The sequence below is a fragment of the Falco biarmicus genome, chromosome 12 (assembly GCF_023638135.1).
Source record: "Falco biarmicus isolate bFalBia1 chromosome 12, bFalBia1.pri, whole genome shotgun sequence".
Lineage (NCBI taxonomy): Eukaryota > Metazoa > Chordata > Aves > Falconiformes > Falconidae > Falco > Falco biarmicus.
In genome coordinates, this window is record NC_079299.1 from 19,026,591 (window position 1) to 19,045,908 (window position 19,318).

General features: G+C 41.6%; 1 protein-coding gene across 4 annotated transcripts in view; it reads right to left on the reverse strand.

The window, feature by feature from the left end:
- Nucleotides 1-19,318, reverse strand: part of DAAM2 (dishevelled associated activator of morphogenesis 2) — a 206,381-nt gene that overhangs the window by 11,214 nt on the left and 175,849 nt on the right. For all 4 annotated transcript variants that reach the window (XM_056357500.1, XM_056357499.1, XM_056357498.1 and 1 more), the window contains 7 exons: nucleotides 16,896-16,980; nucleotides 15,191-15,297; nucleotides 14,403-14,491; nucleotides 13,465-13,633; nucleotides 11,552-11,659; nucleotides 10,015-10,075; nucleotides 5,371-5,502 (listed from right to left, as the gene is read on the reverse strand). In XM_056357500.1, the coding sequence (XP_056213475.1) occupies nucleotides 5,371-5,502; nucleotides 10,015-10,075; nucleotides 11,552-11,659; nucleotides 13,465-13,633; nucleotides 14,403-14,491; nucleotides 15,191-15,297; nucleotides 16,896-16,980 (751 nt within the window). The remainder of the gene's footprint in view (nucleotides 1-5,370; nucleotides 5,503-10,014; nucleotides 10,076-11,551; nucleotides 11,660-13,464; nucleotides 13,634-14,402; nucleotides 14,492-15,190; nucleotides 15,298-16,895; nucleotides 16,981-19,318) is intronic.

Here is a 19,318-nt window from a genome sequence, read left to right on the forward strand (position 1 = left end):
TGACTGAGCAGAGGAAGGCAAGTCAGGAGATCCAGTCTCTGCTGCCAGCTCTGCCCATGATGTGGCTTGGGAACTCATGCTCCCTTTCTGAGCCGTCCTTTCTCCATTTCTTAGAGAACAGAAAGTGTTGCCCCACTAATCTGATATAGGAAACAGCAAAAAAAGTTGCTCACATCTCTAGGGCACTACGTCAATTCAGTGCACTATTGTAAAGAAAGCCACACTGGCTTTTCACTGTTTAAACTGCAACAGACCTCTCTGTTTTTATTACTTCTGTTTCCCTAGCTCTGGTTCTGCAATCACGTGTGCTTTTTCAAAGCACCAGTGCCAGGATGAGGGGCAGCAAACTGCTGGAGGCAGCTTCCCCAACCCTGGTACGAAGCCCTACCTGCCTACAGTGGCTAAAATCACACTGTCTGCCTTGCTCAGGGCGTAAAAGGCAGTATGGCACAGACCGAGGTGCTCTGGACCCCTGCCCCCTCTTCTGCTCTCTGCTGCAGGACCTGTGTCATCCTGTACAAATCACTCAACTGCTCCATGGGCAGATTCTTTGCCAAAGAGTACCTGCTCTTGTGCACAACTGTGAAATCTGTAGCTAAGTCCTCGTACGTGCAAAACCCTTCCCCAAATTTTGTGATGTGTTGTAATACTGCGTAACAGGAGCCGAAACTTGCTTATTCTTGAAGTCATTTGGGGACAGACGACATAGGCAAAAGCAAGATGATGGAAAACTGTGTTCCAGCAGGTTTTCCACTGTAATACAGGATGGTATCTCTTTTTTTCATTAAAAAATTCATTTCCACACCATAAGGGCCCCCAAGCTCCATGATATAACAGGTCGATGAGTTCAGTGCCAGCGCTGCTTCCTCTGCCAAACTTTCCACTGAATTCATCCTCTTGCCAAAGCAAATCGTTTAGACAGTTGTTTATTTTAAAAAGCCATTTTAGCAAGGAGAGGGAAAGCGGGACAGCAGCACACACACTCTCTGCTGTACTTGCCAACGAAATGCTAAACAGTGGCAGAGGAGCTCTGGAAACGGCAGGAATAGGACTCTATGAGGAGGAGGAAAAACAGCCATGGTAAAAATTTCCTGCTGTCTGCCATTGCGGGAGAAGCCAATGCACGAATGAATTATAACATGTAGCCATGCAACACGAACTGTCTTCCCCAGAGAAGTAATCTTGAGTTTGCTGTTATGAAGGCTCCAACCCATACTGAGGCAATTCAAATAAATGTCTGTTCTCTTTATGGGACAGATTGAGATCAGTTAATGGAAAGAGCCCAGCCAATTTCAGGCAGGGCTGGGCCCAGCTCTCCTTGCACCTATATGCTCTTAAAGGACTCTCCCAGGAGTGACTTTGGCAGCCCCAACATTGAGATACAGGTGCTATAAACATTTCTGATACGTCAGATACCAACCTGCCCTGAAGCATCTGCAGTTCTAAGTTGCTGTGCGACAGCTATGTAATTTATTTAGCAAAGGGCTGTTGCTGACAGCAGTCTGTGGTGCCAGCTCATGCCCTTTGTAACACACCTTGTCTTGACTTCCTCAGTCTCCATCCTGCTCCATTCCTTATTTGTTAGCCCCAGTGGCTGACAGAAAATACTAGTCCCCCACGATGAATGACTGAGGCGCACAGCTTGTAACTGGCACTTGGACTACAGCATTTCTGTGTGCTTCAGAGCATTCTGCCGTTAATGACTATTTTCTTAAATGGATTTTGGCTCTCACTGTCCTGCGGTTCTTCGTTCTTCAAAACAGTTACTGTATGTGCTAAGCTTATTAAATGCACATGCAGAATCTGAACTCCTTTCTCCATGATGACAAACGGCCTGCTTGAGAGGAGCTGTCACGAGAAAGACTGGGGATGGACACTTTTCCTACCTGCCTCATCAGCCTTGCCCAGGCAGTGGCCTCCACTGTGCCTCTATAGGGAGGCTTAACTGTGATATTCATCATAGCAATGGCAATACCTGACTAAGCAGACTGTGTTCTTCTGGGAAACATCCAAAACATTTTTTAAAAAGGTCTGTTATAAACCAAGCACAAAATAGAACAATTACAAAGCAGTCTAAGTGATCTAAGTTCATACCTGTCAACATTTAAGTATGTTGTAAGGCTTCATATAGGGTGAATGTCACCTTTTTCAAATAGGAAAATAAAATTCATACCATGGGAGGTCACTGTTCCTCTGCCTGGGCATTTTCATTGCTTCCCCACAGAAACACAGGGGAAAAAATTCACAAACAAAATTCAACCCCATTCTGTTCCTTCTGTTGTAAAAAAGTCAGGTTTTCATCTGTTCAAGCATGTAAAAAGTGGTGAAGGATTCCAGGGCAGAATTTCACTTTCTCCTGCCCCCACCTCCCAGTTTATGGGAAATGGCAGAAAACATTATCCCTTGATCTAATCTATATATTCCCTTATAAAGTGTCATTGAAAGTGAGAAAAACACAAAAAGAACAAGAACCAGCTGTGCTAGGGAGCCTGTTTAAAGAGCTGGTCTAAGGGTCTAAGTTTTCAATCAGCTCTTAACGAAGCCATCTGTTTACGGCATGAAGATAAGCACAGTTACAGGGCGTCCCCTGCAAACATGGATGCCTGCATCTGACAACCTGGCCCTTTAAATTTAAAATATCACTTCCTCCCTATGGCCACTAACTGTAAATGGTCCTGTTTAAGTAAAAAAGGCCAAAAAAAGTACTGCACAGGATGGTGTAAAATATCCTCTACCAAGAAGGTCAGCACCACACCTTGGTAATTGATTGTTTCCATAACTAAAAGGAATAAAGAAATCTTTTGCTAATACTAAAGACATTAAAAAAAAATTAAAATAAACTTCCCAGGTTTGAAATGATAAGTTGTATTGTTTTAAATCCCAGCTGAGAAAACATGGCTCTGATTAACTCATGGCAATCAATTAGCTACATCTATATTTAGAAGGATGTCCAACTCCAGCTGTTAAAACTAGGGCTTCATTATTATTAATAAATCTGTGAACCAGACCAATTCTTTCTGGGCTCACTAGGATATTTTTAAAAGCCCTTCATCTCCCACTACCTTTTTTTTCCACTTGCTTTGCTCTAAGAAATCAAAAAAGAACAGAATAATCAGATGTCTTGGTCCCTCTCTTCCTTTAATTGGCTAGTTATAGTAAGTTTCCATGGTAAGAAATAAGTTTGTGAATCAACAAGCACAGAGAGCCCATTGAGGTTGGAAGATGTTATAGGCTTCGCAAAGCACATCTGGTTTGTTGAAAATTTCCAGCTTTCTTCTTCCTTTTCTTCTTCTTCAAGAAAAATGAGGGAAAAGAGGAAGAAGAGAGGGGAAAAACAATATGAGGCAAACATGAGAAATAGCTCAACATTGGTAAGGACAGACAGTTCCCTTTTAGGAGTCCAAAAGCAGCTTTTTGCCAGTGGGAGAACCAAAGCCATAGGTTGAGCAGAAGCTGGAAAGGCATGTGTTCAAACATAGAAAGGGTGTGTGAGGAGAAGGTAGAGAAACGTTTCCTAAGCATGTTATAGTCATTAAAATAAAATATCTCTTCATGTCAAGTGCTTTATGTTGGCTATGTCTAAAAAAGTGTGCAACAACTTCCAGACATATTGGTCTGTCTGTAGGGAGATTCTCTGGTTATTCTTAAAGAAAAAGAACAACATTTTTCCTGCAAGTGCCTGACCAAGAAAAGCTGCGTTGCTGTGCTGGACATGTACCACTTGCTGGTTTTTAACCCACAACTGACCTTGTAAAGAATCTGCACTGGGTTTTTGTCCTAGCATGCCAAAAGAAAGGACCACCACCATCTATAACACCAAACCAAAAGCGGGCAGTCTAAGCCAAGGACAGAGTGAATTTGCTTCCAGAAATGTGCACCTAACTATAACGGAGTTGAAAAATGTACCCAGTCATAAAACAGAAGCCCCCAAACCATAGAAAACTGAGCTTTTCTCAGTAAATTTAGTGGAGGCATGGAATGTAAAACACTGGTTTTGTGATTATAAAGCCAGTAAGGTGTGAATATTATTATGTTGGAATGGTTTGAATCTTCTCAAGCAACATGACAACAATAAAAAAATTAGGCACATTATTCTCCACAAAATTTCCTTACAACATCGACAAGTGTTAGACTGCCCAGCTTTGCCTTCTGAGTGCTGTAATAACTGCTGCCCCACTGGCATTTACCAGGGCACCTAGCTCTGGGTGACAGCCAGTAGCTCCTGCTGTTCGCAGCTGCAAGTCGGTACTACCAAATTATCTCCACAGCAAGGAAATGCTTTTCGATTACAGAATGACATTACCGTGGAGTGACTGGATGAGTAAGGAGTCTTACCGTTCAGATACTCAGCCTGTATTTTGCTTATCCTTCAAAATCTAAGGCCTACCAATCCAACAGCACAGGTTTCATTAATAATACAATAGGTCCCTTAATGCTACAAGGACTGACACCAGTGGTCGAAACAATTCAATCCAAAAGAAATCACCCATTTGCTTTATAAAGCCAAGCTCTTTTAACATGCCAGCCAACAAGGGCAGATTTGCCATTATGTCTCATTTACTTTAGAACTTGCTCTTCTCTAAACATTTTCATATGCTTATGATCTTTTCATATAAATTCTTCCTCATTCAGATGAGAGAGGAATATGTGCCAGACTCCAATCATCAGCAAAGAACAAGCACCTCCTTAGTTGTACAAATCTGGTAATGGAGATGCAGACAGTGAAAGGACTAAATGATCACAGCAGCACCTGAAGAGTAACATGCACACGATGCTGGCAGTGTAAAAAGGATCCAAGAACATCAGACAAACCACGCACGTTTGGGATTCCTATCCTTGCAATGCAATACAAGCAGTAACAGGAAAACATAACTGGAAAAGATCAGGTATTCAGGGTTACCAAACTACTCATTTTGCATATTCAAAGGAAAGAAATGAAGCACAAATTCCCCAGCTGAATGAGCAGAATGGGATGAAGTCAGAAGCAGAAGGTAAAATATATGAGGTCACTATCAGTAACCGCCAAAGGACCTCTTTTTGAGAGATTGCTTAAAAAGGCAGTCCCTTCAATATTACGGCAGTGTGGTGTCCTGCTACAGATGTTGCCACTACAATTCTATGCCAAACATGGGTAATGTTAAGGAAGATTCGCAAGAAGTGTGCTAGAGCATTGAACCTTATTTAATCCTGAAATATATTCTAAATGGCTATAGACCAGATTAGGAAAAGTAAGAAACTTCAGCCTAACCCACTTTCAGTGTCTATTATAGTTTTCACTACAGTTTCAGCATCTGAAATTGCTGCTTCCACTTTGATTCAAGCTTTTGACTGAGACAGTGAAACCCCAAACACTTCAAAAGGTGTTCTTACCTTGTCTCTAGCTTCGTTGAGAAGGTCTTCTAACTCCGAGAAGCTGAAACTGGCCACAGTGATGAAATCGCTCATGACAGGAACGAACCTGTCCCCTGATTCCCGCATGCGTCTCTTTTGATAATCCAGTTCCTGAAAAGGAAGAAGTAAGAGATACAGACAGACAAGCATCAATGATACCTCACTGACAAGGAAGGGAGCAGGGAAGCCCATCTGTTTAATTCAGTGCAGAGCTCTCCTCCCACTCTGCACACATTCATCCAGAGCTGTAACTCAAAAACCACTTTTTCATTAAGTCAAAGGTTTTGCCTTTTCAGCATGAGCAGGAAGGTTAAGGTGGGATGAAAGAAGGTCTTAGTTATGGTTTGCTTTATCCTCAAGCAACACCTCCAAAGAAAGCCATCAACATGCTGAATTTCTACAGCAACTTTATAATTTAAGCATTCAGTATATGAAGTGCTGCTTTTTATTTTTCCTATGCAAAATGACAAATAATAGAGAACTCAGATTGTGTAGCAAGTGGATTTGGAATTTTTTATACTGAATTTCCTTCCATCTTCTCTTTCCATGGTGACTCAAAAGGGAAATGTGTACATGTGTGAACAGTCTATAGAATTCCTAGCTCTGGATCTCCCCTTTAGTTCTCTGAAAAGCATTTAGGTGGGCAGCAAAAAGACATTCAAAATTGTTTCTCCCACTGAAGAACAAGCAGAGAATGTCAGGTGCAACATTTGCTAGCATCATGCTGACCAGTAACCATTAACTTGGATGTCGTAAAAGTCACAGTTATAAACTAAGGCTATTGGCGATAAGATTTATGGGGGAAAGAAAAACCAAAAGAAAGAAAGAAAACCATAGGAAACTAAGCTTTACTTGTCTACTACCTACAGAAAAGGAAAAAAAAAATGTTTGAGATTAATTCTTTCTGGCTCATGTTTTCTAGTTTTAAGCCAAGATTACCAATGCTATCTCTTCCCTTACTCTATTCACCATGTTTGTGGCATGGAAAGAGCTACAGAGTTCCTCAGAATGACCAAGTTACAGTAAGACTGACAGTCTCCCATCCCTGTGCTTGGCTTGTGTGCTGCTGACAGTCTCATGGGAATAATGAAATCATAATCTGGGCTTCATCTTTATTCTCAGCTGAATAATCAGTAGGAATGATAAAACCTTACTTTCTCTGTAGGGAAAGCAGCATGAAACAGTAGGTCAAGTTGCAATCTGACCCTCTGTTCCCTTTGGAAAAAAATATTTTTGTGCTGGCTACAGCTCCAGTTACATGCATGTTTGATGCTCTCTGTTACTGGTCATCAAAATACTGGCTCACAGAGCCAATTGGGGAGGATTATACGCATCTATGTTGAGAAACTCCTTGGGACTTGCTCAACAGCACTGCTGAATGCAAAAGAATTACTTTGGCCATCAACAAAATAAAATCAGATGCGATATATCTTCTGGTCTGACGTGAGTTGGAAAGACAACGTAATCACTACAAGGAAAGACCACAAGGCAGAAAAGGGGCAGGAAAAGCAATAAGCAGATGGCCAGAGACAAGTCCACATTAAAGAAGTGCTACTTCCCCTGCTTTATATCCAGTGGTTTTCCTAACACATCACAAGGGACGGTCCCAGCAGCACTGCTCAGTTACATCACTGTGCAATGAACTGTCTCTGTGTTACAATCACTATGAATAGGACCGTACAAGTACAAGAGAAGTCATTTCACATGCTTCTAGAATTATGCACTGTTTTTTCAGCCACTCTTTCCCATTCAAATTTTTAAGTTAATTCTAGCTGAAAGTTGCTCTACCCCCTGCTTCCCTGCTTCCCCAAGCAGGTGAGTATAACAATTCTGTCACCTTACTCACTGTTGAAAGCTATGGCATTTGGGACTGCTATTGGAGAGCAATTTTTTCAAAGTAAAATTAAGATGAGATGGTCTGCCCTTCAATTTCAAATTCAGTCCTTCCCCGCAGAATAATTCTTCAAAGAAAAGAAAAAATATAAAAAATAAAAGCCACACATGTTACCAGCATGACTATGTAATCAGCCCCAGAGCAATGCCAGAGAATAAGAAATTCTTCTGTATCTTCTGGAAATGGCCTGTACAAATGATAACAGCACAGCAGCAGAAACTAGCACTGCCCCTGGCAGGCTGGGCTGCTGGTCCTCTAGAAAAATGAAATGATTCAGCCATGGCAGTTGTTTCTGAAGCGGTGGTTACGATCTCCCTGCTGGGTGAGAGAAGGGCTGTGCTGACAGAATTAACTTTCTGCTTTGGAGAAGACCAAGAACTATTTAGCTATCCTTCTGGGAGCATCCTACACAAAGGCAACAGCTGCATGCATGTCTTGAAAATTAGTACGTCTTATTTTTAAAAATAAGCTGCAAGTCCAGGAAAGCAAAGGGTTAGTAGTACCTTTAAGAACATCTGACTGTGAAACTATTTTTAGCTTTCTATTCTTAAGGGGCCTTGAAGAAACTTCTCAGCCACTGGAGCCAAGGCTGTGGTGAGAACACACTGGAATGGAATCAAGAATCACACCTTCTCCTCCTCCCCCTTCCACCTGACAGTGATCTTCTATTGTTGCTATAGTGCTGCTTTTTACACGCCAGAAAACCATGAATTGAGCAAGCAGACTGGGAGGTGCTGGCAGTCACAGATGAAAAATACCATGGCAGGGAAAAGTCTGAGGAGGGAAGATGGTGATTGAATGGGAAGGAGAGGTTGCCCATGGAACCCATGCATGGGAAAGAGATGGGCTCTAAAGGCCAAAGAACAAATAACCCAGTCACAGAAAGCAAAACAGAAGTAGGTACTCACATTTCAATGGGGGTAATTGTATGTCCCAGCCAAAACTGGGCCTCTGTTCATGTCATGAACTCCATGTCAGCCTTCCCTTTACAGGTGCTTTTAATTCCCAAACACTGGACTCCATGTATGCAGCACTATCTCTTATTGCTGCATTGTCCCTTACCCTGACAATCCAGAAATAAGGTTTGGAAAGTGTTTGGGTTTTGGGTTTGTTTTTTTTTTTTCGTGGGAGGATCACTGTCTAATTACGTGATGGACTGCTGGAGACAGCCAGACAGCCTGGGGCCCACTGACAGGACAAAGATCCCTTCTACCCCCAGAGCCAAACAAAATTCAGGCCAGGTGAAAGGAAAATGAAGTCATCACTATCTGTCTCATAGTGAATGAGAAGGACTGGAGGGTCCTGTGTTAGTTCCTTGTAGATACATAATCCTTGCACAGAATCCACTCAATACAATTTCTAACAACTGGTCCCTTTACCAGCAGTCCCACTGCAGAATGCTTCCCATCTGGAAGTCTCCAGTAGCATTAAACTATTGTGAGTTGAAAAAGACAGGTGAAACATCCTGAAGATAGAGGGATGCTGAAAAGTGTGACTAATAAAACCATCCAAAAGGGCAAAAAACAGCTAAACACAGTAGGGACCTTCTTGAGTTCCAGAGAGGTCTGCTTTGTCTCTCAGCACTACCCTTGCCTTAGTGTATCCAACAGGCAAGAGACACCAGCACCAACCTGAACATAGGATTCTCTTCCCACACTTGCAGAAAGAGATAATGATGTTCTTACAGTCAGGATATGTTTATCTGTGCAGATGATGGGAGACATTAAGGGACAGAGAAAGCAGAGTGATTTTAGCCTTTAATCTCTACTTTTTCAACTGCTGTACAAACACTAACTTGCCATTTCTCACATCAGCCCTTGTGAGAGGTAGGTACTTGCAGCTGCAGTCTCACAGAGAGGAGGGAAACACATGGGGTTGTTCAAAGCCACACACATCTGTCAATGGCATGAGCAAGAGGCAAATATGAGAGTTCTTACTGCCTGCCGCTGAACACAGTGTCCCTCTCTGTGCTCTCCCACCTCAGGAAGGCTGAAGTCCTTCCCCAGGAACAAACCCAACACGTTAACTGAAGGAGGCTTCCAGGTAGGGGAACCACAGCTGACACACAAACTTGCGACTCCAGTGAGCATTTAGGCCCACCTTTCATCTTTAACTCTTACAATTCAGTGCACAGAACTGCATCAACGCACCATTTGTACTTTTCTCTGTTGAGCTGGAAGGCTCTGCACTACATAAGTACAAACTGAACACAAGCAACCTAAGCCCAGCTTAAAAGGCTTTCATTAATAGCAGGGAAAAATATCATTGTTGCTTTGCTTGTCAGCTCAGCTCCCTCATCTTCAACTAGTATATCTTTGCCTTCCCAAGGAGTGCTTAGGATAGATTAGAGTTGCATATAGCAGTGTACTACTTGTTTACTACTAGTCCAATAGCCATGTGAAATACTTGCTCAGCAGCCAGCCATCCCTCAGTAAGAAAGAGCAAGAATTTTATTTCTTCTTGCAGTCCACGCCATTTGTCAAACTGTCCTTTTACTTTCCAGGCTGAGATCAAACAAGCTATTCATTAGGCTTAAGTCTGCTAAGATCATCAGCAGGAGCTCGACATGAGAAGTTTTTATTTGTTTTTTCTTGGTTAATGCATTCTGGAATGGAATGGAAAGGAACAGAAAAAGAAAGCCCACTTTCTCTTATCATAAAATATATAGTGCCCCTGATTCTGAGCGAGGTATTTTAAGTATGGCGCTTTGGAAACCTTCAGATACTTACAGCTTCAACAGCTTTCAATCCGGTCTTTATGTTGTTGACTTCCTTCTCCAGCTCTACGAGGCTGCACAGGAGACAGACACAGAGCAGATAAAACAAAAAGAGCAGTGTTACACAGGAATACAGGAACTGTGCAGCAAAACAGGCCATTGGCCCATCAAGTCTGGTATCTGGCCTCTGGCACCAGCCATGCCAGATGATTAGAAATTAGGGGTAAGGGGTCTGTTAATGATCTGTGCTGCTTTTTGTATGAGATGTCAGATAAAGCAGACCCTGCTTGCCTGTGGTCACACTGAAGATCGGGATTTTCCTAGGAAGAAGAGGGGGGTTGCCCCCAGAACATCTGCCCTGTGAGCTGAGCCTGACCCTCCAGCAAGGAGAGTATGCCACATGGCCAGCTTGCAATAATCAGTTGACACAGAAGCAAGGACGCCAGCTTTAGCATACACATTACTGGGGTCTCGGATTTTCTTTGCATATGATTCTTGAGCCACTGAACTACTAAATCCCATTAGCGGTACATTTACATGTGATTTTTGCCTTCTTCACAGTCCAAACATTGTTCTGTCCATCTGCATTTCTACCATATGGTATGGTAGTCCTTACAAACTTACATTGTAACTGAGGATATAACTCTACTGTTAGTTTAATACACACTTCACTAGACACAAGTCTTGTACTGAATTTCTGCTCACCGCATACAAACAAGAGTCTTTTTTCTAGGACTTGTATGAAAAAAAACTACTTTTCATTTCCAGGTAACTAGTTAGTACCTATCTGTGAGTCAGCAGGCATCTCCTCCAAGTATTTAATTAGTAGTAGTTTACATCTCAAAAACACCACTAAAGCCTTAATAAATGCCTGCAAGTGTGAACCTACATTTATTTTTCATGTGACTTTCATTAGCTGGAGTAGTTCCCTATACAAAAAATCATGGCTGGGCAAGTAATATGCAAAGGTATTTTTGACCAGTGCTTTGGAAGGCAAAAAAAAATGATGGTATTTGGCGGATGGCTTGTGTATTAACTTTCCACAAACACCTACAGAAATGAGGAAAAAAAAATCATTGAATTTGTGCAGAAAGTATGATGCTTTCCACATTTCTGTGCAAGACTGATTTATGCAAAAGTTTGAATGATCTTCCTGAAAGGGCTTACTACAGCCTCTTGCCTAACTGACGCTGCCTTAAAAACAAACCTTCAATTATCCAGAAAAAATAGCATGTGAATTAGATGAACCACTCTAGAATATGGTGAGCAAATTACAAACAACAGCCAGTCTAGTTACAATGTCTGATTCAGAAATAAAATAGATACAGGCATATCTGAGCAAAGCTGTCAATTTAGCTATCTACAAATGTTTTTGGACCAAAGTTCTCTGTTGATGTACATCCAAGAAACATCAAAGATGTGCGCAAAGGCATTTCAGCTGTAAGGCTGGCCACGAGTTTAGAAGATAGCGGTGAAAAAACTGATGATCATTATAAAAAAAAATCACTGGGAACTCCAGCTCTGAGAACAAGCAATAGAACTGGACTTACTTGACTTTTGCTGCTTCTGGAAGATGCTGCAACTCAGACTGAATATCTAGGATATCTGGATAATTCTTTTCAAAGATCATAATTAAGTAGTGCAACAGTGTAATGTTCCTGTGGGGGCGAAAAAAAAAAAAGAGAGAGAGAGATGACAAGGTGCAAGGTGACAAGGAAGATGCTGGATAGAAGGAAATGAATGGTGAGAGGATTGTGACAAATGAGTAAAAAATACTTGGGTAGGAAGTATGCTTAAATGAACAAAATAAACAATATATCAGCAGTTAGCAGCTCTGTTGTTGAAAGAAAAGTATCACAGACTGAAATGAATTAGCCCTTTATGAACCATCCTTCCTCAAGCAATATATTGTGCCTTGATTTATTCTAGAAGCACCCAGCATGCTTCCATCTATCTGTGTAGATGGTATAACAGAAAAGAAAACTGTGTAACAGTGTACTGTTTGTCCCCAGGTATTTCAGAGAATAAAAAAATAATAGTACTAAAGTGACATTAACTCGCAAAGGAAAGGTGAGTTGTTCTCGGAAATAATGTGGAAAAAACCTAAGAGTTAATTAAAAAGAGGAAAAGGTTCTTGAAGATTGAAGAAGCTGCAAAGAAAACTCCTACAGTAATGGAACAGCTAAACAGCTATGCTTATGAGTAGTGGTGAGGCTCACTACTACGAAAGCAATGGCAATTCAATTAGGAGTGGGTAGAAATGAGATGTAAGAGATGCAGGAGAAGATTTAAGAAAATTTGTAAAGTAAATGATGAATTTTGCATCAGTGAATTTTGCATGTAGAGAGACCAGCCAGCCGTAACAGCTACTTGATGTGGGTGTTGTGTGGTTAACTGACAGGCTAGACAGCAGATGGCCACTGCTTCACACAGACTAGAGCCTGGGAGCTGGGAACTGGTGAGAGAACAGAATCTGCACAGGACATTTAATATATGGAAAATCAAGCCAAGCTACATTAAGGCAAAGAAATGTTCAACATAGCTACACAAGTGTTAGCCTTGGAATACGGAAAGGACATTGTGGTAGTCAAAACAGAACTCTGTTAGTTCAAACTCTATTAGGTAGGGATGAATTTCCTATAGCTTCTTACTGCCACTATTTATTCTGTCGCAGCCTGAAGTCATTTCACCACAACTACGGTCTCAGCAGGTTTCACAAGTAAGGAAGGTGCAAGTTAATAAGAACCAGTACAGGAGATCTCCAAGGAAAACCTTAGTGCTGCTGGAGCCCAAAAGTGGTGTTCTCTCCCCAGTCTCAGCTGGATTAATTTCGAGAACCAGTATGGGGATGTGGGGCAAAACATAGGGAAGCACTATGAAGACCCACGACCCACGTCCATTAATAGTAAGGTCCACCTTCCCAAACCCAACTATTTCCCTTTAACTGCTCTAGATACAACCAGGCTCAGTCTCTCTAAGCTATGCCTTGTGGTTCCATTACTGGTGTAGGTAGTGAGCCAGTTATGACAGTCCTGCATCAGAAACATATGCCATGTTTCACAGGAGACATAAAACTGTGGTCGGAGTTTTTTGTGTTTTCTTTTTTGCAAAACCATGGCCATAAAACTTCAGTATAAAGGGCACATTCCAGAGAAATCCTTCCCCCCCCCAAATTTATTTCAGTTATTTGTAAAATACTATGTTTTGTCATCTTTGCATAGTGTTGCAGAAACATAATCCAACAACAGATGTGCATTATCCAAAGAAACAGCAGAATCTGAGTGCTGTGTCAATAGCCAGTCTTAACTGCTGCAGGATCTTTTAGAGTGAAAAGCACTACGTAAATGTCAAATCAAGACATTATTTAAAAGGTCTACAGAGCTAAAAACAAACAAACCCCACTTTCATTACTATGATAAGAGATGCAGCGGCGCAGTAACTAATTTATGGCCTTCTAGCCTACCTGTCTATGCTGGATTTGGTGTCTGCAATTTTGTTCAGGCTGGAGACTTTGAAGCCATAAGCACTTCCCCTTTGGCCCTTGTTCATATAATTCCCAAAGGCCAGAACCACTTCCAGGAGTTGCCTCAAACGCTTGCTTCGGATGAGTTCTTTAGATGCCAGAAGGATGGCTTGAAAAGAGAGAAAAAAATGAACAAGTTATTGCACAGTGGCTGTTTTTAACATGCTTGGGCCCATAATTTGAAGTACCCTGAAATGCCCACCTGACTACTGCCTAGCAAATGCTGTAACACCATCTGTGTGTGTACTGTCCTTCCCACACCCTCCTGCCAGAACCAGGACAACTGGAAGGAAGATGCACTACATCTAGCCTGTGGCATGGTCCTCTGAAGCCAGGAGCAAGGCTGTTATCTCAGACATCCCACTCTAAAAACATAGCCAGTGAGAGCAGGGGGAAGGCTTGAGCTCATCTGAAAATGCAGAGTAGAATACACTCACCTCTCCTCTGCTATAACCATGCATGTGGCACAGAAGCCATGTACCCCCCCTCCTTGTAAGTTACACATTCCCAGAATACCCCCATTCTGAGGCATCTATTCTAACTGCCCCATGGAGAGGGAAGGTGCAAGGACTTGAGGGGGAGAAGGGAAGGCTGACCTGCACAGAAAGGATATGAAAGCTTTTGGCAGCTCAGCACAGCCTGGTAGCACACTGTCACATCTGTCAGGTCATATCTACAGTATAACAATCATGAAACTGACTTTATTAAGTCAATGGTTGCAAAAAGAGTGTCAGAAAGAATTTGTTTCTTAGCACATGACATACCTTGGGCTCACTGGCTCTACAACGGCAGCACACATGTAACAGCACCTCCTTTGAAGACCGCTCTTGATCTTCCCTGCCCCTCTACCCAAGTCTTAGCAAAAGCTTTAAGCATACCTTCCACTTTTGGTTTTGCTTCTGCCAGTCTCTCTGGAAACTTCTTCTTAAAGAATAATGCTTGCAGCCGCTGCTGATAGTGGTCAATCCTGCATGAAGGGTAGAGGAAAACCAACACTGAACTGGAACTGTATTTTGAAGCCCAGGGCTGGTATGCTGCCTAATGGTTGGATGTTGAGACCCACAAGGCATGGGATTACGGACACAGTTCAAATTTCTAACACTACATAATCAACCTTGTTATTAAAGTGAAGGACCTCAAGGCATGTTTTGATCATAACTGAAAAGGAGCTGGAAGAATTCCCATTACTCTCAAAGTATGAGAGTTATGGGAGATGTCAGCTGCATTTCAATTAGAAGAACAAGATGTTAAACCTGATCAGGGGTGTAGCAAAGCTGGAACAAGAAAGGTCAGAGGATGAGAAGATGGGATAGCTGAATGGAAAAAGGGATCTATATGAAATCCTGACTCCTGGCTACACTACATCTGACAGTTAGATCTGAACTACTTTTTGTGAACATGTTCAGGCAGAGGAGCTAGATTTCTGCTTGTCATCAGGGGACTGGTCCTTAATGACAGCATGGAGTGTGCTTATCATCAATAAAAAGTTTGTGTAATGAACGGAAATTTTTGTAAAATTTGTGGGCTTTTGGCAAATGCAGGTTATAATGTTGGCACACAATCTCTTGCACATTCCCCCTCAGTGCCAGATGATCCATTTTCAATAACCATTACAGCTCCTTCCAAGAAGCCCTCCATGCACTTTCCTATAATGTATCAAACAGACCTGCTCATTTCAAAGAGGAAACGATCCGCCCGGGCCATCCGCTCAATTTCGTGTTTATGCTCCTCCAGCAGGTCGGTATCGCTCTTTTCAGGAACAAACTTCAGCAGCTAGAGTGACAGACACAAACCAAATGCTGAGATGAGAGATCCAGGGAAAAGGAGAGAGGGACAGAGAGGCACAAACAAACCCTGATGGAGAGAGAGAGAGAGGGCCCTCATTTCCCTGCTACCATGGGGAAGCATTACATTGACTCAGCTGTGTGACCATAACTTCAAAAAAGTGCAGCTGTGGCTACAAAACTGACCTGTTTTAAACCTTTGCTTGCTGTTCTGTCTTTATCCTTCACTGACCCCATTTAGATTAATTTTTAATTCTATGGGGAATTTTCCATTTCTAAATCCTAAAGGCCAAGTGCTACTGCAACTTACCCAAGGGGAAGTACAGAGAGAACTTTGATTCCCACAGCATTACTTGGAGTTTAGATTGGTGCAAACAAGAGCAGGATGTGTCCCACTCAGTGTGAAGTACCCATCGTGCCTATCCTAGAGTACACACAAAGCCTCATCTATCTCTCTCTTGGGTCTGCCCTACTCTGCCGAAACAATAAACAATAACCGAGCAACTGGATATGTGTCTGACACTGGCTGCTATTCATTTGCTGACCTTAAAAGCTCATACTCTGACAGATTTTTGACATATCTGGGGGTAGTTGTGCTTTAGTATAGTTATAAATATTGCCATGCACACAGCCTCAGCGCACACCCACAAAAACTGCTCACAAGGCATATCAAGCACTTTGCTTTCTATCACTTTTTAATATTTTATCCCACTCCCCAAAAATGTGATATTCAAAGGTGTGGAGGATCAGAAGCTTGCAGTGACTTCTAGAGCAGCTGTGAGCATTCAGATAACATGACAAGTAGGCTATAAATTTCCAAAATGGAAAAGCTTTTTGTACATGATAAAATACTGTGACTGCACACAAAGAAGGAATCGCATTTGTCAGGCAGTTCAGAATTACAATATTTTGCACACTTCTAAGGAAATTTATCATATACATCTTTGGTCAAAGCATTATCTTTCACCCTCTGTTAATGGGGGAAATTGGGCAATTTCAGTTTAGTTGTGGGGTTTTTTGTTTTTCTCACAAGCTACACAGTGAACCAACTTCAAGCGACAGAAGTCCCTGACGCCCTTTCTAACCATTCTCATTAGAATGTGAGATCCCTTCTAGTCCCAGCTCTAACTGCTGACCTGCGTGTTCTAGTTCATGGCATTTCCCAATGGAAAAGCTGCAGACAGAGAAGGGAGATTAAGAAAAAGAAAAGAGAAAAGAAAAGAACCAACAAGATAATCAGCAGTATAAAGAAGAGATGGGAAAAAATATGGGAAAGTCACAGGTGAGGAGAGAGGATCTGAAAGGAAACCTCATACCAACTGTAATCACGCATATGTTGCATCACAAAGAGAAAACTGTTATGAAATCAACCTGATACAAATAGAGTTGCACAAGGGAGGTATATCTGATATCCCAGGGAAAACCACTTTTCTCATGCTCCTATGTACAACTCCACTGACATGACAGTGCCAAGTTAGATCTGCACACATACCAGCAGAGTCAGTACATATATCCACTTACTTTAGGTGAAAAAACAGGCAGTGAAGGACTTAAGAATAAGATATATCTGATTGTAATCTTTCTCACCTGCTCAAGCATATCTTTCGCTAAGTCTTCTTGTTCATCCATCTTCAAGATTGCTTGTCTGATTTCTTCATTAGACAACTTCAGCCTTTCAACAGTATCAACGTTGTACCATTAGTGCAAAGCTTAAGCGACTCTGACAATTCAGAAAGTAGGAAGCTTGAAAAGCTGCATTAAAACCCACAAAAGAACCACGGGGAGCTCTCCCATGAAGCTGCTATTCTAGAGTATTCAGTAAGATGAACAAATCTGTTCCAAAGGCAGATATTTCATAGATCATATATTTTTATCCTCTTCAGTTAATCAAACACGCATCAAAAATTAGATGATGATCAGGAACAATCGGGCCTTCATAGATCAAAAGTGTTTCCAGCTTCTCCCATATCAGATACCTTCCTCATCAAATTCTTTTGCTACAGTAAAACCCCTCAAATCCATGTGACTTGTGACTGTGAGCCCATGTAACACCCCACCTTGTGAATATTAAAGCATCTCCCAGAGTAAGAAGTAATGGGACTGATCTTCCCCTTACAGATCTGAGGACAGGGTTTCATGTAAGAAGACTGGCTGTGCTAGGTATGTTCACTCTGTCAGCAGTCACAGCTGAAGAAGGAATTGACAGCATCTATGTATCCATGTTGAAACAAGCTCTGAAAACAAGAGCTTATTAACATTATCTGAGGTATTCAAATTACAATCTCCTTCCCACCAACTCCTGTCCATCATGTGCAATGAGTAGGGGTCATCAGTTACAACAAAACACAGAATCAATTAAAAAACCCACCCTTTCAAGGTCTCCACTTGAAATCCAGGGCAGACCAGGAGGCATCAATATATGTGATTACTGAGAGGTTGTTTGAGAGATTATATTAAATTAATTTGGTGGTTCTAAGCGCAGATGTCAACAAAGAAATGCACAAGTAACAAATTCTACCCCACCACCTCCAATCCATGACAACCTCATCAGTCATTTCAGAAGAGTAGGGGAGGATCAAATGAACCATAAAGTGAAGGCATGAAGTGAAGGCCATCCACAAGAAAACCTCAATTTTGGGACTGAAACAAGAAAGTGTGAAAAGAAATATTTGAGGAGTGAAGTCTGTAGTCTCCATGGACCTTCTACAATCAATATAACTAATTAACAGCAGAGAGAAAAAATGCAAATATAAATGAGATACAGGCTGATGCATGAGGCAGAATGTTTTTGTCTTCAGTGCTAAGAAATTCCATGTTGAAATTTCACATTGCTATTGCCATTTGGATAGAATCATATTTTTGGAACTAGGTAAAAGCAAAAGAAAGGGGTTTATTTTTACAGACAGGAAATACTACTAAATCTAAGACACTTAAAACATTTTAATATTGCCCAATATAACCAACAGCTGGAAACTAAAATATGAATCAGCAGACATCCAAAAGCTTTTAAATATTATACCTCTAAACTAATTGCTCTCATTCTTCCTAGCTGGTCATTGTGTCTCCTTTTGAAAAGGAGGCAAAACTGGTACCAGTTAAGTAAGATAAAGCTACTGAATTTCCAAAAAAGCTACATAATTGGGCCACGCTTGGATGAGATATAAGGATTAAAAGTTTTACAATGAAAAGGCTGGAAACTTTTTACTTTAGATCATCAGTTTGACTCATGATCAAAACAAGAAACCTCAATACATGGGGTTCTGCATAAAGCTCTACAGTCCCATTCAGAAAAACTAAAGGGTTTCTTCTGGCTTTAATAATCATGAATTGTAAAGTCCGTGGCTCTGTGACCCTTAACTGATCAAACCCTGTGACCACATGAGGGCTGAGAAGCATATTGGTGGATGTGGTCCTGGCTCCTAGCAGACACATATACACATGCCCAGACAATTTGGGGCCTGCAGTTTTTAAAATACTACATTTTGTTGCTTATTTATCCTTTAGAGAGCACCTTTATATTTGTCAGAACCTGGAGTCTGCAGATAGCTGTGTCTGTAACACAGGCACAGTCTGTCAGACGGCATGCAAGAAGCTAACCCATGAACACCAGGGTGGGCTTTTTTTGTTGCTGCTTTCACTGAAGATAAAAAGAATGAGGGTGAGTTTCACATTTTTTCCATGCAAATAACTCAAGCAATTACTACACTTCCCACACCATTACACAGTGCAAGTACCTCTGTGTGTGTTTGGGGGTGCAGTAAACAGGACCAAATAGACAGGTTTGTCATATGTCAACACAACAGAAGGTGTACTACATGTTACTGCTGGTCTTGCTGTTCTGTCCAGGAGACCGAGACTCCAAGCTTCTCTGTTTGCTGCCATTCATCAGCATTAAACACACTGGAAAACGTGTTCTGTTCAAAAATAATTGAGAGCCCCAGAGACAGACAGTTATACAAACACTTTGATTTCTTGGATGATTCTGTGCCCTGCCATCAGCATAAAACCAT